This window comes from Centrocercus urophasianus, unplaced genomic scaffold, assembly GCF_019232065.1.
Source record: "Centrocercus urophasianus isolate 14NV4802_14NV808 unplaced genomic scaffold, USGS_Curo_1.0 seq_10, whole genome shotgun sequence".
Lineage (NCBI taxonomy): Eukaryota > Metazoa > Chordata > Aves > Galliformes > Phasianidae > Centrocercus > Centrocercus urophasianus.
The window spans coordinates 8488131-8509564 of record NW_024884142.1 but is presented as its reverse complement, the minus strand read 5'-3'; the positions used below and the strand labels follow the sequence as shown (position 1 = coordinate 8509564).

The window sequence follows — 21434 nt, the reverse complement described above, 5'->3', positions numbered from 1 at the left end:
TGAAGCAGCTGGGTTTTTTTAGGACAGAACTGACATGGTAGATCAGAATTGGGGTTTAGACACTTGATAAAATGTTGATATTTTCCTCTAGTTGCAACTGTGTATGTAAATGTTTGCAAAATGCTAACTAAATACACTTGTAACTCAGGGCTTTCTTTTTCCTTTCTTTCTTTTCAGACTGTGCGGTCATCTGGCTCACTACAGAGAAGAGGACTTTCCCAAGAGTTACCATTTTGTACTGAGACTTTTCTCCTTTCTTCTGAGGATACAGCCTTCCTCCATCCATGAAGAGGTGTGTGTGATAGAACACAAACTTTTTAACAAAAAACTCTATAAAAAGCCAAAATACAGCAGGAGCCTAAGGAAGCAAAAGACCTAAATATTATAGTATTAAAGCTGTGTGAATTGGTTTGATCCCAAACCGTGCTATTCAAACTGATAGTGATCCTTTTGCCTGCATAGAAATCTTCTGTTAAGGTTTTAGTGCTGACATCTACTACTGCAGTTATCTGTGGTGCCATGTTATCCATAATTTAAGTTTCTGGTTTCCAGCTGTGAGCTACCCAGGAAACTGTTTACCAAGATTTATTTCCTCACTTTGTAGCAGGGCCGACAGGAAGCTATGAAATTACCATTTTTTCACATAATTGTACATGCTTTGAATGTACTGGATGGCACGTTGGCATCTAATTGCATTGCAAGGCTTTGCAATTAAAATGCTTTTTATTTTTTTACTGACTTGTATGACAGCAACTTCATTTCTAGAAAGTAATGTTTACTTTGTTTTGAAAGAGTGTGTTAATAAATAAAAGGAGCAGGTGGACAATGTTTTCTGTGCAGTGAGCTGTTCGGCTTTCGTTTCTTAGCTGTCTGTTGTGGCAGTTCTGGCACTGCTTTCAACATTTCCTTGCATCCCGAGTATCTCCTTGTCTCTTCTTCAGCCTGGGCCTCTCGTTGAAGTGTACACCTTTTGGGTCCGTGTTCCACTCTGGGCTCCACAGCTCTTGTAGCTTCTTCTATACCTGGAACCCTCCATCCTGTTTTCTGCACAGCGGTGCCTGCCATGTCCTCCTGACACTCTTCTTTCACAGCACTGCTCTCTTTTGAGTTGTACTTCATTTCTTCTGATCACTTTGTATCATAGCACATTCACCAGTTGTGCCTCAGCCATTCTCCCAGTTTCTCATGCTCAATCTTATTTATGCACCGTGTTTTTATTCTGTCCCAGACAACAAGTAAATGAAGTTGGGTGCTACCACTACATGAAAGGCACCATAACATATGTGTATGTTGAACAGAGATGTTGAGTAGATATACAGATGAGTAATACTGCTTTCAGTTGAATGAAATAAAATTCAGTAGCTCCGTCTGTCAGTACGAAGTACAGAAGTTGCCAAATGCACTTGATCAGTAACACAATCAGCAGCTGTTCCTAGGTGGTGTTATGGACAAAAATGTCTGTGGACTTTTTAAGTAATCGCTTCCTTCCTGAAGGAGGCTTGGGCTGTGGTGAGGTGTAATCAGAGAAGGCAGTCTGTTCAGAGGGTAGACTGAGTATGGTGGAAGGGATTTCAGATCTCTAGCAGAGGAGCTGTTGTCTAAAAATTGGGAACAAGCGAATGAATGATAGGATGTACCACCCTGCCTGTCTGAAAGTAAGTGGTAAAGCAGTATTTAAGCAGAGGTGGAGCAGGCAGGGATGTGTAGCAGGGAGGGAGGGAGGCAGGCTACCGGAGGTAAGCTATTTAGTAATACTGACAAGCAGGGGGGCTTCACAAACTCTGTAGAGGCAGGGGTAGGACACAGTGTACTGATTTAAGGTTTGGGGGAAAGTTTTTACTTTTCTTAACATTTTAAATAGCTCTTGGGATTTAGATGCAGCGATCCCTTAATGTGGTTGAGATGCTCAGATGGGAAAGTACTGTTTTAGCAATGCAGAGGCAAACTGTGTTTTGTGATGGAAAGAGCAGAGTGAGCTGTACTTGTGTTAAGTGTTTCCTAAGCGGTGTGGTCAGTGTGTCTAACCACACAGCCGTGTCGTGTGTGTGTACCAACTGAATTGGATGTTGTTCTGGTGTCTGTATTTTAGAATTAGCTATTTGTTGTTATGTTTGACCTCACCTGAGTGAATTGCTGAAGTCTGTCAATATTGAGAAGAGCCATCTTTTGTTCTTCTCTGTATTTCTATCAGTTAGAAATCTACAGTAGCACTAATGCTTTCAACAGTGCTTGCTCCAACCACTGAACATATCTCATTTGCTTTACTGTAGTATTGTTGAAGTTTGGAATTAGCTGTCTAAAAGACACTTTATTTTACATAAAGGATTAATTTAATTCAGAAGTCGTTATTTGAAAGACTTACACACTTAATTACAGGTACATGCTTATTTTAAAACTACTGTAGTAGTAAAATCTCAGCTTCATAAATTAAAAATCCTGTACTCGTTACATTGTTACAAATGAAACAAAGCTCCCTTAGATGTTAGAATAAATTAAAGTTGTACTTTAATAAACTGGAATAAAGCTTCCAATTAAGCATCAGGAGCCATGTGCCTCCTGGACACATAGGTTAAGAGTCAGATTTAAAAATAAAGGGTGTGCCTCTCAAATACTGAATGTTAGTTCTACCCAGTTTAATCAATCGATGCTCACGCCGGAGTAATGGTGTTTAAGAAGCTGATGAACCACAGGAGTGCCTTATCTTCAGCAGAGTGTAGCTGAGCTCTCTTGGGACAACTGCTTTGGGTCCATTGAGTGTAACCCTGGGGAGGAGGCGCTGAGCAGCTGCAGGCAGTGGCTGCAGGGCAGGGTGGCTGCCACAGCCCATTCCAGCCGCCTCTTCCTCCTGCCTGGAAGTACTGCTCCTTTCTGTAGCTCTTTGCTGAGAGTTCTCCCTGGGCTTTCTGACATGTATGTTTTTGTATTTCTTCCCTTGGAATTTCAGGTCTCCAAGTGAGGAGGTTTGGTTTGGTTTGTTTTTTTTTTTAATGCTAGATGTCAAATGTTCTTACATAGATTAAAGCTAAGTGGGTTTTTTTTAAGCTTAGATTAAATGCTGTTTTCTATCATTCAGAGTACAAATGCAGCCATACTTTCAGACTTTTCTTAAATAAAGCAACCTTTCTATTGATTCTGTGGAGAACTATCAGACATAATTTTCTTTGGAAGTTAGTGCCAACAGTATTGGAATTTTACCTGACTACTTTTTCACTGCCTCTCTGTGTTTGCATTCTTAGACCAACTTAATCTGTCATGTACTTTTTTCTTTCTCAAGTTGTACCATTTTCCAGACATGAAGCAGAGATGTTTGGCTTTCTCCTCTTTTGCTGAGGGCCCTGAACTTGATTTAACAAGAGAGTGAGCATCAGCAAAGTCCCGTGCCTGTAGGCAGCACTAGTCTAATTTATTGTCAATAATGTGTTGTACGGGCTCTGCTGTAATTACATCTTTCCTAACCTATTTGTAGCACGTCCCTTGAAACAGCTGTGTTTGGAAGATTTGGCAGAGCTTCACGCAGTGTTGCAGGCAACACAATGAGTAACTCACTTGCTTGTAACTTCCTGGGAAGCTTAGTGTTCCTTCCCCTGAATGCTTAATGCAGAGTTTTCTTCCTGGCTGGATAAATAAGACTCCTGCTGAAATGTTATTTTAGACTATGGGATGTAGTCAAAAGGATGCTTTTGTCCTGGACCCACAGGCCTTTTGGGAAAGGTAAAGACTTACCAAATGTGAAGTCCTGGATAGATGTCTGCTTCATGACTAATCCATCGCTTTCCTATTCGGGCTGAGATGTTTTGTGCTGCATCAGAGGTATGGGAGAGTCAGAATAACTTTGTTCGAGGAATTTCACATTTTGGTCCAAAAGGAAATGGGCTTCCCAGTATATTACGTAGATTGGCCAAAGCAGCACGTCTCAGTGCTCTGTCTTCGCACTAAGAGCAGGATGCTTACTTTCACCATCTCCTCCAGGGTTATTGGTCTCATTGCTGCGAAGCTGCTTTGCTCCTGGCCTGGTTGTGTGCGGGAAGGCATGAAGGGGATGCCAAGGTGTGGGAGCAGGCATAGATGAAAGAGCTTTCCTCAGCACTGCATGTGCTAAACAAGAGACTGAGTAAGGTTTGGCAGAACACGGGATGATGAGTGCTCATGTCCTCACAAGAGGTTACAGCTGTGCTTGTACAACTGCTACTGGCAGTACTTTGAGAGCCAGAGTGCTCCTCCCTGCTGCCCAGCAGCTGCAGCCTGCCTCCAGCAGTACCTCGGGTGCTTTGGAAAGAAAATACAAGCCAGTTCTCCTGATAATCTCACATGGCTGCTCTGTACTGGGAAAGCATTCCTTGTCTGCTCAGAGACCTCCTTGCTGTCCTAGTGGTGGCTTTGCTCATCAGTGGCAGATGCTGCCATCGCCTAGTGAGAACATCAGCCTTTGTGTCTATGTTGCGACCAAAAAACCAGAGCAGGGAATGCTTTTGTGCTGCCTTTTCCTGGAGGACATCTGCATGGGCCATGTGCTTGAGCACTGCCTGCCTCCAGCAGGGCTCCTGAGGGCTGTGGGTAGGGGCTGCAGAGAGGCTGGTTGCTGAGGTTCTCAGCAGGACTCGACATCTCATCAGCTCAGTGAGGTGTGCCATTTCAATGCAAGACTGCAACAAAACACTTTGTTTACTGAAGGGTGGCTCATCTCTGTGATCTCTGTGGTGTTTGTAACTCCTGCCTGTGCAGCTGAGTGCTTTCTTTGCTGTGGAGCAAAGCAGATTAGGCAGAGAACAGCATGCAGGGAAAGAACTGCACGCGCTGTTCTGTTGCTGCAGCACTGTCACCCCACGTACAAGGAAGCCTAATCCAAAGGAAATGCTGTTAGAGATGAAAAATGTTCAGTGAGGCTGGTTATCATGGTAAAGGTGTTGTTGATACAAAGTTCTAGGCTTTGGGTTCACTTCTTTTTATATGTAGGCTGTGGTAAAATTGATTGATTTTTGTCATTGTCAAAGGAGTAACAGGAGTAACATCTCCTGAACAGTCTGCAGTCTCTGAACAGTTTCTACGTTATCTTTAGGGCTAAATACAGAATGAAAAGGGGAAATCTGATTTTTAGAGAGTGCTTGCAAGATGTAACTGAAACACAATCTGATTCACTTTCTTTTTTATTGCACACAATTGGTCTTCATTAATTTCTTTACAGTTTTTCTCCACTTTTTCCCTAGAAGGCATTCCAGCATCCCTTGCCACTGTCACTTGTCTGCTTCTTTCTTCCCATTGTGTCTGCTTTTACCTCACTTCCTATTGAGCTCCTGAACTTCTGCCTGGGCTTTTCTCCTTTTTTCAGCCCTTTGGTGCCTTCAGGTTAATGCTGCAGGAGTCAGTGTGATCACTTGAGGCTTACTTTTCTGTCTCTATGGTCAGAAACCACCTGGCCTAATGCAGATGTACTGTGTAATGAAGTACAGAAAATTCGATACTCATTACAGCCAGTTCTGCAGCTTGGCCCTAATATCTTAGCGGTTCAAATGAAATAGAAAAAGATCTTGTTTTGACCACTTGTTTCAAAAATACTGTTACAAATTTGATGCAACTTGTTTGTTACACAGGTGTGAACGGCTGGTGCACGTAGATGGTAATTATCTTGTGTGAAATTTTAAAACCTTGTTGGGTAAGTCAGAACAGTAGCTAATCCTCATGCAGAATAATTCCTAGTTTCTCTAGATGATGATGTCAAAGACAGAATCGGAAAAGAAATCAGCGCGCTGAGATGGTGCTCGACCAGGTGGTGGCAAACAGTACATGGCTCCTGATGGGTTCTTTATGTGTTCTGAGTGGGATTCACTTAAAAGGAAGTGGAAGTGTGAAGGAGGGAAGGAGAACAACAAAGGCAGGACTGAGGAAGAGTTGTAAAGGAAAGGGATAAGAGTGGAGGAGAGCAGTGATGTTAAGTGACATTGAAAGGCCTGAATAAGGGAAGTTGAAGTGAACACCAACCAGCACACGGCAAGGAAAGTCCTGCCAGTGTGCTGCTGCATCACGCCGGCATGGCTTTGTGCCCAAGCTCTCCTAAATCCCTGTGTGGTGCTTGCCTGATTTTATCCACTGATGATGCAATCAGGTGAATGACATCACAGAAATACACCTACCTGTGGTGTTACAGTCTAGATTGTGACCGGCAGATTAGTCAGTGGTGTCACAATCCATGTTTGTATCATTGTCTCCTGAATGTGGAAGTGATTGCTGCATCGACAGCTGAAGTTTTCATCAGTGAATCAGGCAGTTAGGAAGAGCAGTCCTTTCACAGAGGCAACAGCTTTGACTTATCTGGAATAGAACCTCGGTGTATTTTAGCAAAGCACAAGTGCCAAGTGTGGTATGCTACTGAGATTTCAGCAGTTCGGGTGTGATGTAAAGAGGTGACTGAGCTTCAACACATGCAGAACCTGGCTCGCTGGGAGCTGCGTGCTGTATTTGGTTGTTCATGAAAAGTGCGCACGCGTGCCAGATGATGCTGTGTACACATCCCAGAGCTCCAAGAACAGAAGTGGAGAGTGTAAGGAACAAATGGCACCAGAGGAAGGTGGCAGTGCTTTCCAACAGTTCTGCCACAGAGAGCTACCAAGCTGAGTTCAGTTCAGTTCAGAGCACGACCCTCCACCGATCTGCCTTTTGCCTGCCGATGGCGACGTGTGCAGATCCAAGCAAAGCGTTCTGCTTCTTGGACGCCAGCTGTAATCTGGTCCAACGATGTTACCCAAGGTCCACGATTAGCCCCTGGGTGAAAGTTTGTTCCCTCTTTTCTGCGTGTGCCTGGGCTGGCCTGAAAGCCCTGCTGTTGCTTTGTGTGCCCTGTACCGAGCGGGAAGAGCTGCTGACCCAGGAGAGCTCCGTTACTGTGCCCGCTTTTGTCTGCAGCATCCGGGCATGTGACAGACGGCACTGCTGCTCCTCGGGGTTCGATTCAACTCATTACCTGAACGGCAGCCTCCCACCCGTATTTCCCAGGGAGAGACCCACATTCTTCCGATTGCTGCGCGTGGCGTCGCCCCTCCACGCTCCGTGCCCCATAGCAGGTGCAGCGAAGAGCGGGCGGCCGCTTTTTTGCCTCGGCGCAGCAGCTGACCCAGCCGGATCCGGAGCTCCCGCCCGCGCGGGGCGAAGCGTTCGTTACCCGTGGCCCCCGTCCCTCTCCGCTCCGACAGCCGCTTCAGCGCCGCGACCCCGCGCGGCCGCGGGCCCCGCCCTCTCCTGCCCGACCGCCCAATGGGGCGCGGCGGCCCCGCCCCTTCGCCGCCGGCAGCCAATGGGAGGCGTCCCTCGGCGGCCGTCCACCTGCGGCTGCGGGAGCCACCTGAGCGGGCGAGAAAAGCCGCCAGAACCCGTCGGTGCGGCGGGCTGCGCGCTGCTCTCTCCGTTCGCCCCCGCGTCCTCCCGACCCGCCGGGCCAGTTCCGACGCCCGCTGCCTCCGCCAGACATGACACAAGACTACGACAAGTGAGCTGCGCGGGGCGGGGAGGGCTGGTGCCGCGTCCGGTCCGACCGGCGCCGCCTACGGGGGTCGGGGGGTGGCGGAGCTGGGGAAGCGCCGCTGCGCGGGGGGTTCTGGGGGCCGCCCCTCCGTCGCCTCGGGGGGGCGGCGCGACGCGGCGGGAGGGGGACGGTGGCGCGACCCCTGCGGCCATCCCGCCCTTCTCCCTCCGCCCTTATCATCGGCGGCGAGCGGCGGGGCAGGGCCGCTTTGAAACCCGACACCGCCGCCGGGCGTGGGGCAGCGCCGCCGCCGTCCGCCTCCCGCCCCCTACCGCGCCTTAAAGGCGGGCGGCGGCCCCGGGCCGGCACTGCTCGGTGCGGTGCGGCGGGGCGGGAGCCGCCGCCTGAGCCCCTGACGGCCCGCCCCGCCTGGGCTCCGCGCGCGGCGGAGGGCGCTGGAGCTGCCCCATGGATTTCTACGAGGCGCACCCCTCCGGCAAGGTGGATTTCGGCAGGTAACGGCCGCGCCTCGGGGGGCCGGGGCTGCTGTCGCGTCGGGCAGAGAGCGGCGTTCCTGCTGTTGGCCGCATCCGTGTGTGCTCGGAGCTTATCGGCGATAGCTCGACCGGCAGGGAGCCGCGCGTCCGTCGCTGTGACCGGCGCTAACGCGGTGACCCCGAAGTCACCGGCGTCTGGAACGGGGCGCTGGTTTCTGTGTCGGGCTGCATCGGGCCCTGGGCGAGCCGGTCTGGCCGCGGTGGCCCGGTTGGACGAGATGGCCCTTAGCGGTCCGTTCCGACTCCAAGGATTCTGTGACTCCTTGAGAAGGCGTTGGGCTCTCGGCGGAGCTCGGCGCCTCTCTGTGGAACGCCAGCTCTACAGCCCTCCGCCTGGGCGCCGTGGCACCTCTTCTATTTGCGGTGCCGCTCCGCAGGTGAGGACGGAACGACGTCCGGGCAGCCCTGAGCGACTTACCGTGCCCTGCCGGGGACACCTGCGACTCGGGAGCAGCTGCGCGTGCTGCCGTGTCCAAACCAGCACCGTGAGAAGGACGAGCTGCTTTACTCTCGTTAATACGTTCGCGTTTACCTAAAAGAGCTGTGGTTCTGTTGTGGCACTGCCAAGCTCTGTTCTTTCCCCCTCTTTGAAGGGGTCGGTTGCCTTCAGGGCAACGAGTGTGTGGTAATTGGCACGGAAACGCGTCGTTCTGGGATCTGGAGCTCGTGGCTGTGGCAGCGCTGAGCCTTGCGTTCCCTCTGATTCCCAGTGATGCCGTGGCCCTCAGACGTGGCCCTGTGTGCGCGCTGCTGCTGTCAGCTTTTCTTTGCAAGCGGCTTTGCTTGAGGACTTCCCTATTCGCTACAGGTGTTTGAGTTTTTTTTCATTGTGAAGTATGAGAACAGGAACTTGTGCCGTGTTCCTAAAGAAAACTCACCTTGTCTTCTGTTGTCCAGTCTGTGGTAGAAAGTGGATGTCCCAGATACTGGCAGAATCTGCGTTTCAGTGGGAGGGTGTCAGGGTAAAGCCGCGCAAACACCTCGAGAAGTGTTGGGAGAGCTTGGCTTCTCTGTTTGTTTTTTCCCCTGCTCTGATGCTGCTTTATAGGTACAAAGTGCTCATATAAACCCTGGCAACTTCACCTCGCTCCAGCTGCTGAAGCCCAGCCCGGTGTCCCATTGAGGCTGGTGAGACCACTTGTGTAACCAATGGGACGCATCATTTACAAAGTGCTTGGCAATCTTTTTGGTGGAAGGTGGTGATAAATGCAGGATCCTGTTAAGCTGATTATAGTGATTAGAGTATTTCACAACTTTGTGTTTCACAACTTTTTGTATTTGTATTATATTTTGGTCTCTGAATGCATCCGAGTAAAGAGCAGATAAAATGAATCCTGTTCTGGGGAAGGGGCACAGTGGTGGTGAGGGTGGGGTGGCTTTGGTGGTGGTGGCTTTTTCTTTTTTTTAAACAATAACTATTACCAATCCATTAAACATTCAAGTTTTTAATTATTTAAGAAGACAAAAAAATGTTCCCCGTTCGACCCAATCTAGGAAATGGACGTTGTGCTTGCACTGGGAAGAAAACTGAGCTTGGTTAAAAGCCAGCTCTGACCTTTTTCTTGGGCTGACCTTAAAGCTGGAGCACTTGTCCCACCAACAAAGCCAGAGCATGTGCTGTGGCCTGAGCTGGTGGGGCAGCATGCTCTGCATAGGTCCCACTTTCACTTCTTGGCAGCAATCACAAAACAGAGTAGGTCCAGGTTCTCAATATGCTGCATCAGCAGGTCTGTAGTGTTTTGGGGTTGTTTGTTTGTTTGTTTTTTTCCCAGTTGATGCTGTTTAAAACTAGGGTCACAGATGCTTCAGTGATAAGCAGGCAGTAGATCTTCACTTGCCAGAAGCAGTGAGTGCTGCACTGACTTGGTTTCCCCATGCAGTCTGTAACTCACTGGCAGCTGCTGGCTGCTGCCTTCACAAAGCTGTGGGAGAAAGATGTTAGGTTAATTTGCACTTCCTAGTCCCACATGGAAGCTAGAGCAGGTCATGGCTCGCTAGCGTTATGTAGGTGTGCTGGAGGTTTGGTAGGTGGCAGGTCAGTGAGCACGTATGGCTTCTGGGTTGGATTCGGAGTGTTGGCGGGTCCGTGGTGCTCTGAGGCAGTGCTGTGATTGTGTGCAGGCTGGTGTAACCCAGCTGAGTTTGGTCCAAGTAATCCCAATGTATGCAGAGCGTGAGTGAGATCAGAATTAGGTTTCTGGGCTTTTTGTGTTGACTAATCCTTGCCGTGCACTGAATCAGAACCTGAACCCTGTGAAACTGGGGCAGGTAACACTGAAGAACTTGAAGAATGTTTTTCATGTGTTCTAACAGGTGTGGGTTTTTTCTTTTTCTTTTTCATGATTCAAGTAAAAGACCCGTGTTGGTTCTTCAGAATGACTCTCTCTACTCCCAGAGACGTCCTTACACCAGTGAAGATGAGGCCTGGAAATCCTTTCTTGAAAACCCCCTTACAGCAGCCACCAAAGCTATGATGAGCATCAATGGCGATGAGGACAGCGCAGCCGCCCTCGGACTGCTGTATGATTACTACAAGGTGGGTTGGCAGGGGTGGGCTCTGACACTGCCTGTGCAAAGGGTTTTTGTAGAAGCCATGAATGGGGAATTGAATCTGTATGTTTTACAAATTTAATTAAAAAAAAAAAAAAAAAAAAATTAAGTCTTTCCTGAAAATTGATTTCTCTTTAACAAAGTAAATTAAGTTTGTCTAGATCTTGCAGTGGGGAGGTCAAAAGCCTCAGTAATAGGGCTTTGCCTTTAGGTTTACTCTGGGTTCTGGAGGAGACAATGTATCGTTCGTAACAGTGGAGAATGAGACTTCGGAGCTGTCTGTCTTGAGTACAAATACGCATTTCTTTTTGCTTTGTGATGCCTGTTCTGGTGGGACTGACAGCTGGCTTTTGCTGGGGCTGTTATGTTCTGCTGTGGCATCAATTGAAGCTACAGATAACAGATTTTTGTTGTGTGTGGGGTTGTCATTCCAAAGAGCTTATTGCCTGTGTCCCTCTAACTTTTGGTGAGCTTCTGCCGCTATAATCTGTTAGTCCTCGGACAACCATGGTCATCTTCTCTAACATGCAGGGTCTTCTCAGAGACATTTACCCTACTATATTCTCACGGATAACCTGATTGGCCTGGAATATGCTTCATTTCTTCCCTACATATTAGACATGTAAGATGGGGTGGTTTTATTCACCCCAGAGTTCAAGTGAGTGAAGAGCAGCAGGCAGTTGCATGCAGAGGGTGACCTGCTTGTGCACAGCGGCCTGGCTCAGCGTGTGGAGATGCCTGTCTGCTCTTTGCTGAGCGGGCAGGGAAGCCAGAAGGCTGCCTTGGTTCTGCTGCCTGACATTGTGGTTAGTGTCTTTGAAGAGTCGTGAGCGTGCCTGCCAGCCTTGGTATATTCCTCAAATCATGGGAGAGGTTGCTTTCTTTGTATGGTCTAGTATTAAATGTGGACGTTGGTGGCCCTGCATGTGGCAGGGGGATTGGAGATTCATGATCCTTGAGGTCCCTTCCAATCCTGGCCATTCTGTGATTCTGTATTGTGTTCTTGCTTAGAAAAGAGAATTGCATATGCCTTAAATATCAAAATATTCTTGTAACGCTTAATATGGAGATTAGTGCTCTCCGCGCACAACAAAATGCCACAAACTCATTGGTGTGAATGTTATCCAGCCAGTTTTGTGAGAAAGTTTTTGTGCTTCTGCTTTGTGCTTGTGCTTTTTATGCTCTCGAGGAGGGGGGGAAAAACTCACAATAATCCCCCCCTCCAATCCCCCCACAAATACCAGAACAACTTTAATCCACAAAGTCTACTTTGATATCAAAATCTGTATGTTACAAAGAGAGTGTCAGCGTTGCTTCACGCTTAGCAAAGCAGTAGGGATTTGCTCCACATTCGTGTCTAGTTGTCTAGTTTTGGGTTTCTTCATGTTTGGATACAGTAGGTGTGTAGAAAAATCAGTAGAAAAACAGGTATTTGGCAGACTTGTGTGAGGCAGAATGGCTGGAGGTTGAAAGATTTATTGTTATGAAGTAATGCTGGAGGGACAGCGTCTAGGCATTCCGAATACGCCTCCTCTTCTTTGCAATATTAAAAGCAGCTGATGAGATCACCTTTGAATGTCTTATATTTAAAATAAAAACTAACAAACCACTGGAAAACAAACATTCACAAAAAAGATCTAAATGCACAAAAATAGCAAACAACTGGGCTTAAATTGACTTCCATTTGACTAATGGGCTGCTGTGATAGTTCTGTTGGTGCCTCACAGGAAATAAATGCTTGGTCAAAATCTGGATTCTGCAGGTCTAGACTTTTGTCCAAAGGCAATTTGGAAGAGCTTTGTTTTTACAATAAATAGTTATCATCAGTACTCTTCATTCAGAGGTTCTCAGAATTCTGCAGTTGACTGTGGCATAACCAATTCTGGTGTTGGTAGAGATTTCATGTTATGTGGAACAGCTGGGGTTTAGGCTTTAGTCGGGGCTATTAAGAGAAGTATGCTTTTCATGCAGTTATGTCACCAGCATTAGAGTTAATTAGCAGTAAAGTGGTGATTCTTCACATTGCACCTGAGCTAGCAAACACAAGCAGCGACCAAATGTGCTTGTAATGCAGGCTTCAGCAAGGGAAAAAGTTGGGTTTGCTCCCCCTTGCACTGGAAGATGTTTGTTTTAATCATTCAGGTGGTACAGTGAGGGTTGCAAAAGCCCTGACCGCCATGTGTGTGTTTGTGGAGGGACTTATGTGGGTTTAACCATGCAGCAGAGGGGGCGAGCCAGCCTGTTCTGCCCTGTGGCTGTTCGGCTGTGCTCAGGGTCAGCCTGTCACCAATGGCTGTGGGGTGAGTTGCACTGAAAACCACCACAAAATGAGCATGTGTCCAAGGCTCTGCTTTCTGCTCTGAAATGTCCCCATAGTCTCTCTGAGCAGAGGCTGTGGGGGCAATCTCTTTGGGGCAGGGCTGGGGATGCCTGCCCCATTGGAAGGTGCTGCTGAGCCAAGAAATGAGTTTGCTGCTACTGGGAGCACCATTTGAGCCTCCCACATTCCAGGTCCCCAAGGAAGAAGCGAAGCCTTAGGTGGTTTTGGGAACTTAAGGATTTACCTTCTGGTCCACTTCAGCTCCGTGCTGGTGTCCAGCTCCTGAGTGCCACTTTTCCTTTGTTTTTAGCACAGTCTAATGCTGGCTGGGTTGCTGACAGCAGCATCTGCTGAACAGCACATGGGATGGGCCTGGTGTTCCAAAGCAGCTGTGTTTCCATCAGTCAGGTTGTAATGTAATAATGACTGGTATCAAAGAGTGATGCTTTCTTAATTTGACCAAACAAGGGGAAGAGCTTTACTGGCTGTGTTTGAAGGTGCTTTTTTTTTTTTTTTTTTTTTTTTAAATATATATATGGAAGGAAGAATGCAATTATAGCACGTGCTGTATTTCCCAGGTTCCAAGGGAGAGGAGATCTTCAACAGCTAAACCAGAGGTAGAACATCCTGACCAAGATCATAGCAAAAGGTATCAGTTTTTAGTACTGTGTGTCTGCATATCCCCCTTTCCACCAAAGCTTCTGAAGGAACGTTACCTTGTCTGCACTAGGAATGGGAAGGGAGCGCACTGAGTTGTGGAGAGCTGAGACCCTAACTGCTTTCCATTGCCATCCGTCTGCTTTCTGTCTACTTGTCTCATGATCTGCTTGGCAAAAGCTGCTTTCCTGAAATTTGGGCACCATCTGGTAACACAGGTTTCCCTTCCCAAGGCTCACAGAGGTGACTGATGACCCTTTTGTTTTTGCATGTGGTTTCCTCAGCTCTGCACTGGGAATGTTGGTGTCAGGCAACAGCGGTGTTGCTCCCTTATGCATGGACTGGTAGGGAGGGATTTCGGAGTGCTTGGGATTTAGTTTGGTTTTGTGCTGTTTGTGGACTTCTCTTGTATCCTCTGAAACTGCTTTCTTTCTTCATCTTCCCGCTTTCTCTGTCTTGTGCCTCTCTACTTGAAGCAGATGATACTGGTTAGGTAAATACTGTGCACGTGAAGTTCATTCAAGCTTCCTATCCCACCATCCTTTCCTTTGGACCGATTAGAAGATAAGAACGTCTTCAGGACCTGTGGTGAGGCTTTGTGATCTGGCTGAGCTGATAGAATGACTTTTTGTTGAGAAGAGCAGTCTAGTTCCCAGCCATGTGTTCCCGCTGCTCCCCTAGCACGAGATGTAGTCTTCTACTGACCCATAACCTAGCAGGAGAAAAAAGTGATTAGCTTGCTGTCAGTTGAACAAGCCAAACTGGCTCACCAAGAGGATGGGGGAGTGTCTGATTGGTGCTTTGGAGAGGGCAGGACCACATTGTTGGGAGGGAGAAAGGAAGGGAGGGCTGACTCTTAGTGGCTGCTAGCTGTGAGGTCAGCTCACCACAGATGTAAATGGCATCCTGGCAGCAATAAGAGTGTGAAGCTACGTAAACCATTCTGGGGAGTTTTGATGTGGATTTTCTTGAGGGGCTGTATGTGAAAGAGGGCTGTAATTTCCCTTTGAACTCTTCTTCAGTGGCAGACAATCCTATGGCAAAGGAACTGCTACTTTACTCTCAATCCCCCTTCATCCACCAGAGAGCAGTTTCATGCAGCCTGGTGTGAGGCTGAATGTGCTGATATGAGGTGAGAGAAGCCTCAGTGCTTGGATTTGGGCTGCTGTTTTCCAGACAGTGAGAATCTGGGCAGTGAATCCTCCCTCACTCTTTGCTCCAGGGTAATTCATCTCCAGGGTGGAGTTGTTAGCAGTGGGTGAGGATTTCTTTTTCTTTTTTTATTTTTTCTCCATTTTTCAGGTTAGGGTGGAGACGTTCTTTGCAAACACTGGAGTTTGTATCAGCTGTCCTTGTCCAAAAGACTGGAAAGTATTTCTGGTTATTGTGGAATGAGAAAACGAGCTGTAAAATTAATGTGCTTTTTCCTCCTTGTTTTTTAAAGGAACAGCATCCCAAACGTGACAGAGCAGTCACTGATTTCCACTGGAGAAAACAGAGTCCAAGTTCTGAAAAACGTACCTTTCAATATTGTCCTTCCTCATACGCCCCAGATGGGCATGGACAAGAGAGGCCACCTCACAACCCCTGACACGACGGTCACTGTCTCGATCGCGACGATGCCCACCCATTCCATCAAAACGGAGACGCAGCCCCACGGCTTCGCAGTGGGCATCCCTCCGAGCGTCTACCACCCCGAGCCCCCCGAGCGGGTGGTGGTGTTCGACAGGAACCTCACTCCTGACCAGTTCAATTCCAACACCCAGCCACAGAACTCCCAGAGGCGAACGCCGGACTCTACCTTTTCAGAGACCTTCAAGGAAGGCGTGCAAGAGGTACCGAGAGGAACTCTGTGTGTGTTTTGATCTATGTGTAGAATCCAGTTCTGTCTTTATCGTTTTTGTTATGTAGGGCAGAAATGTGCCTAGTGATTTAGAAATAGAAAATCTTCTATATAGGTGCATAGGTATAACCTCGAATGTAAAACCCATACAACATGAAATCATTATCAAAAGCAAATGACTAATCGTATGGATGACAGAGCTGTTGGCTTGCAGAGTGTGGAAATAGTTATCTTGATCCACAGCACTGGGCTCGGTTTTACAAGAAAGAGTTCAGTGCTTGGCAGGGCCTATGCAGATACCAAGCTGAAGGGACTGTTTATAAGCTCCATCACTGCTAGTTTCTAGGTGTAGTGTGTGGAAAACAGTAGTAAGGGCCTTGACTGTGAGGTAAAGTTGGATGAAAATCCATGTGTTTTGTTTTGTCTTACCAACCAACAAGAGATTTGTCTTGATTTGTTTTGATTTTATTTATTTTAAAGACATGCACTGAGGACATATCTGTGCTCTTTCTTTGAGATTTGGGCAAGCTTTAAAACGTTGCCATAATCTGACTAAGAAGACATGTGAGATGTTGTGCTTAACTGGCACCCAGAAGTTTTTGATTGAAATCCTGCTCCAGCATCCTGTTTTCACAGACCAGAAATCAATTGTTACCTGGTGATCAGTTCTGTCTGTGATAACACCTATCTGTATAATCTTGAATTTTGTTGTTGCTGTCGTGTTAGTTGTTGTTTTGTTTTTTGTCTACCCCAGGTTTTCTTTCCTGCTGAATTGAATCTACGGATGGCCAACATGAACTCAGAAGATTATGTTTTTGACAGTATTTCTGGGTAACGCTTCAAGCCTCCCTCTCAGTCCTTTCCTTATTGCTTTCCTTATTGTTTTCTTAGCATTGGTTTGGCCAAGCTCACTCCCTTCTGCACCGAATCTCTGTCAGGCACTGGGGACTGTAGAATTCAGAAGCACACACAGTACTTGCTTGTTTCATAGTTCAAAATTGTGCCTACATCTTTAATTAAAAATACCTGTGGGATTGGAAACAGCACCCTGTTTCAGTTGCTGTCCTTGTAAGGACTTCCTATTCCATAAGGAGGTGCAGTGCTGTCTTGTCAGTTTGGCAATGATCTCAGCTGGCTTCCATGCACTTCCTTGCCTTCTTGCTTTCCTCTCTCCCTGCTGGAAACCTGCAGCAGAAGTAGGAAGCATGAAACTTTTGTGAACTTTGGTGAAGGAGAATAACATAGTTGTTAGGTTAGTTGCAGTTGATCAAGAGAGAAGAGGAGACTGTGGCCATTGAAGAGCTTGTTAGCTTGTGAATCAATTGCTAGTAGTTTCCTTTTCCATGAGAGCAGCTTACTGCTCTGAGATGGAATAAGGAGTTTCTAGACTTGCCTCCTGCTGTGACTTGCGATTTAGCTTGCAAAGAATTTCTCTTTAAATCTTCATTCATGAAGGACATAGTTTGAGAAGGGGCTCATCCTGTTTTCCAGCCTCCTTGCCTGTTGATGGCTTAGTGAGTCAACTAATGACTTTGGAATTTCTCCAAATTAAATGTAGAACGTTTAATCAGCTTTCCAGGAAAGTGCCTTACCAATCACTGCCATCTTTGCTTTGCAGGAATAACTTTGAATATACTCTGGAAGCCTCCAAGTCCCTCCGACAGAAGCCTGGGGACAGCACGATGACTTACCTAAATAAGGGTCAGTTTTATCCAATCACACTCAAAGAAGTCAGCAGCAGTGAAGGAATCCATCACCCCATCAGTAAAGTCCGTGTGAGTGGCAGTTCTTGTGGTTTCTTGGGAAAGAGGGGTGTGTATGTTGGTAGCCTTAAACTCTCCCAAAGCGCTGTAATCTAAACCAGAGTATCAGCACTAAGGGCAGCTTACCAGCTCTGTTACGTCAATGTTCATTCCTTTGCTGTCCACCTACTTCCAGGCCAACCTATCTTGGCTTAGTCTGCTAAGAAGCGTTGTCAGCACTTGTGTAAAAGTGATGCAACACCTGGAATGAGATTCATGAACTCCAGTTAGGAGGGCAGTTCTGCTCATCTGTTTATGACCCAGAAAACGCTGCTGTCTGCCTTCCTGTTGCGTGTCAGGTGTACTGCACTGCATTACTTTGGAAAGCCTAATGCGGAAAACTTGATGCCAAGGAGAACTTCCAAAACAAATGTACTCTGTGGCCTTTTCTCTCTTGTGTGTTTGTGTTTTATTTTCTTTAATCTTCTGCCCTCTCCTTTTAGAGTGTCATTATGGTAGTGTTTGCTGAAGACAAAACAAGAGAAGATCAGCTCCGGCACTGGAAATACTGGCACTCAAGACAACACACAGCCAAACAAAGATGCATTGACATAGGTAAAGGAACACTTCTTGCTGATGTCAAACTCCAAACTTAATTCGTTGGCATGGATTTTCTACTAAAGCTTTGTTACTTGCATTATGCCTTCAATTCTGTAACTTTTCTGAAGGACTGGAGGGTGCTTCTAATTGAGTTAAGGTAGTTTTTAGGATTCCTTACAGAGACTGGGTTTCTGGAAGGTTCTTTTTGGTTCATGAATGAGTTGAGTTTGAAGACCTGTGTTGGGCGATCTGATGACTCTCTCCAGATTACAGTTGCTTTTGGCATGAATCTTGGTAGCTGTAGCTAGATTGCATCTTACAGACTCTGTGGCTGTCCTAGATGTTGTATTTCTTCAAAGGGTAAAGATCCTTGTAGAGAAGTACCTCAACTCTAGTGAGATTTGCTCACAACTGGCCTTTGGTTCACAGACAAAAAAGGAAAATGCTGCAAATTTCCTCTTGCCTCTAGATAAGGCTGTGGTTGGCCACCTTCCAAACTTCTCTGGCAGAAAGCTGGGTTGTTCTGAGTCTTCCTTCTGTGAATAAAAGCAGGGATTAATCACTTGGCACTTAAAGCAGACGTACATGCAAATCTTTGTTTGTTATTGGATGAGTTTTATTGAGAGCTTTTACCATTGCTCTCCAGAGTTTCCCCTATGTAGCAGCTTATGACTCAGGACATGCAATATCAATTATGTCTGCCTTTCTCACTGGAGTTTCTAGTTAGGATTTTCTGTGAGTGCCCCGTTTTCCAACCTGCGTAGGGTTTTGGTTTTATGTTGGTTATTTTTGTTTGTTTGTTTGGTTGGTTTTGGTCTGAGAGTCATTTCCTGACTTCTAGTGATCCATTTTTAAATACGATTCACCTTCCTTTGCCCCCAAGGTGTTGCTGAGGAGGTGCAGCTTTTTGCTGCTGTGTATGTGTTAAGAACTCCGGGCGGTATCACCTCTTCTTCTCCCTCACCCTTCTTTTTTTTCTAATAGCTGACTACAAGGAGAGCTTCAACACCATCAGTAACATTGAAGAGATCGCATACAATGCCATCTCCTTCACCTGGGACATCAACGAGGAAGCAAAGGTATGTGACCATGGTTTTATTTCCTGTCCTTTCAGGAGATTCACGGCGTGGGGGGAGGAGAAGGGTGTGTGGCCTACCCAGTGATTAGCATGTAACAAGTTTGTTTACGCTCTTATATTAGGCAAAACCTCCTGGCTGTTTCTTAAGAGGGTTTCTATGTGCAACTGCAGAGAGCTTTGCAACTGCTCTAAGATTCTTGGCAGAATTGTCTGCTGAAAGACAAGTACCGACAAAAGGAAGCACTGAACTTTTCCAGAGCAGATGAAGTGGTACCAGGGGTGGGATTGAGTGTAACTGGACTCAGGGGCAGTCCATGCCCTTGCTAGGAAGCAGGGAGGACAATTTCTCAGGAGTTAAGGCTGTGATGATGGGCTCGTATTGAAGGAGTATAGCTGCTGTTGTTGAGCTAACAGCATGTGTTGCTGAGAGCACAGATTCCAATGCACCGTGACCTATTTAAAGTTAGAGCAGCCTCCCAGTGAACTTTGTTTTCATCTTTTTGCCAAACTTTGTGCACTACAGTAGATGTGTACAGGCAGCTTTCCTAGTTTGTAGAGAACTGTGGCTGTATGAAGCCGTTCCATTATTTGGAAGGGACTCGTGTCTTCTGGCTGGCATGATAGCAGGTAAGAGAGAATGCAGTATCCTCAGTTCCCAAGTCATTTTCTGCACTTTGTTGCTGGAGTTGAGTACAGAAGTCGTCTTTGGAGAATTTCTTTACTGCCTGGGCTGACAGTACAGGGTTTTCTTCAAAATGTGGGAAGTGTATCCTTTGTTTTTTGTGGACTGACTGTTCTCTTGCTGATATCTTGTGCTAGTTGCCATCATTGTGAGGAGAGCTGCTGGAGGCTGCGGTGCCGTGTGTAGGGAAAGCCCTACTACGGGGCACCTTGGAGCTCTTGGCAGCAAATGCAAAGGTCTTTCTAGAGCTGTGTGTGCTGCTGTGCTCTGCAAGAGGCACGAAATGTTGCCGCACTGAGCTTGTTGCTATTGCAAGCTTTACTCTGTGCTGCACGAGAGCATAACAAGAGCAGGGCATAGAACTGATGCTGGGTGGCCATCCTGAGGAAAGCTATCCTGTCCCACCAGCTGACAGCCTAGTAATTATCTTCTGATTTTACCCCTCAGGGCAGTCCTAGCAAACTGGCAATGAGCAGATCAATGTAGATGCTCAGCATTCGGTGTTTTCTCTGTGATCAGAGGAGCAAACTGTTCAACAGCTCCACTGTGTCATCCTTGGCATGTCCAGGCAGAGTCTCTGGTTTTAGTGGGCACAGCAGTATTCATCGAGGTGAACCAAAAGATGAACCAAACCTTTTAAACAGGTTTGTCAGCACGTAACTGATGAATTTGAGTGTATCTATTTTGAAGCTGGTGCAGGTGTTTACTGCCCAGCTGCTCTACAGGCACCTGAATGAGTAGCTTAGTTATTGCAGGCTCATAGTGAAATTGCCAATAACAGCTTGAAAATGTCTGAGGATACTCAAAGTTGCATTTCATGTCATGGCTAATATTTATGGGATTAATTGGCATGGGAAGTTGTGACTGAGGCTGGTTTTATGGCTCTGTAAGACAAATTTCCTTCCTTCCAGCACAATATCAGTGTGCTTTCTTTGCTGGTTTGTGTGAATATGGAGAAGGCACCATTGATACCTCCTGGAATCTGGATCTTAAGACAAATACTCTGGACCCAAGTCTTATTTTTAACAAGTGTTCTGTGTGTTTAAATGTCTATTCAGCTTTTTTTCCTTAGCGGATGCATTTTGTCAGTGGTTGGATTTCTCATCCATGAGCTGCAGCTCTTTCTCAACTCCTCTGATCTTATCAAGAGATGCCTGAGCCAATTTCAACAATCTTTATTGCATGGTTCATTTACCTTGCATACACGTGTGCTCTTTCTCGCACTCTCCCAATCTCCTTTCTTTTTTTTCTTTCTCAAACAACAGTCTTAAAGCATATGAGGAACAGAGAATAAAGTGAGCTGAATTTCTGATGCTGCAGAAAGTCTTTTGCAGTAATAAATACTGTCTTGTGTTTAATAACAGCAGTGTTGCGTAGAGAGTATGTTTAACCAGCCAGCAAGCCTTGATTATTAGAAACTTGTTTCCTGAGCCCTGGAGTTACCTGGGCTAGAGCCAGAAGATTCTTTTGGAGTTGCTGCTTCTCTCCTTTCCCTCTTGCTCTTGATTTCAGTTTGCTGTAGGAAGGATCTGGTCCTGTACAGCACAGTACAGTGGTGCAGGGCTGTGCATCTGAGGCTTCTGATGCAATTACTCATATAGGGACCCAGGACTCTGGGTGCATGTCAAAAAGTCCTAAGGCAGAAATGGTGTATCTTCTCAAGAAATTGTCCCTAGCAGCTCTGGGACCAGAGTCTTAAGAGAATTTGCCTTTTTTTCTTGTGCTAACCCTTGCTGTGTGGGGCTCTGCAGGAGCATCAGGTCTCTACCACCACTTTATCCATGCTCTCTGTCACCTTGCTTCATAGGAGAATGGTTTGCTGATCCCCTGAGGACACTGACGAGTTGGTAATGCACAACTTCCTGGTGAAAAAAACACTGTTTTCAAGTAATAATAACTATGTTCACTCTGTATGAAGGAAGATGTGCAGATGCATTGCTGGAGGCTGGAAG

The 21434-nt window shown here is 46.7% G+C and overlaps 2 protein-coding genes across 4 annotated transcripts in view; both read left to right on the top strand.

The window, feature by feature from the left end:
* TAF1B (TATA-box binding protein associated factor, RNA polymerase I subunit B) overlaps positions 1-828 on the top strand; it is a 44388-nt gene extending 43560 nt beyond the window's left edge. For both annotated transcript variants that reach the window (XM_042821693.1, XM_042821684.1), the window contains exon 15: positions 178-828. In XM_042821693.1, coding sequence (XP_042677627.1) covers positions 178-379 — 202 coding nt within the window. In that variant the 3' untranslated portion in view covers positions 380-828. The remainder of the gene's footprint in view (positions 1-177) is intronic.
* Positions 829-7395: 6567 nt separating this feature from the next.
* Positions 7396-21434, top strand: part of GRHL1 (grainyhead like transcription factor 1) — a 38971-nt gene continuing 24932 nt past the window's right edge. Inside the window, exons 1-8 of one of the 2 annotated variants that reach the window (XM_042828340.1) lie at positions 7396-7477; positions 10360-10546; positions 13459-13529; positions 14982-15372; positions 16135-16211; positions 16999-17155; positions 17626-17737; positions 18707-18801. In XM_042828340.1, the coding sequence (XP_042684274.1) occupies positions 7458-7477; positions 10360-10546; positions 13459-13529; positions 14982-15372; positions 16135-16211; positions 16999-17155; positions 17626-17737; positions 18707-18801 (1110 nt within the window). In that variant the 5' untranslated portion in view covers positions 7396-7457. Of the gene's footprint in view, positions 7478-7911; positions 7969-10359; positions 10547-13458; positions 13530-14981; positions 15373-16134; positions 16212-16998; positions 17156-17625; positions 17738-18706; positions 18802-21434 lie in introns of those variants that run through there. The other variant, XM_042828331.1, reaches the window with a different exon arrangement.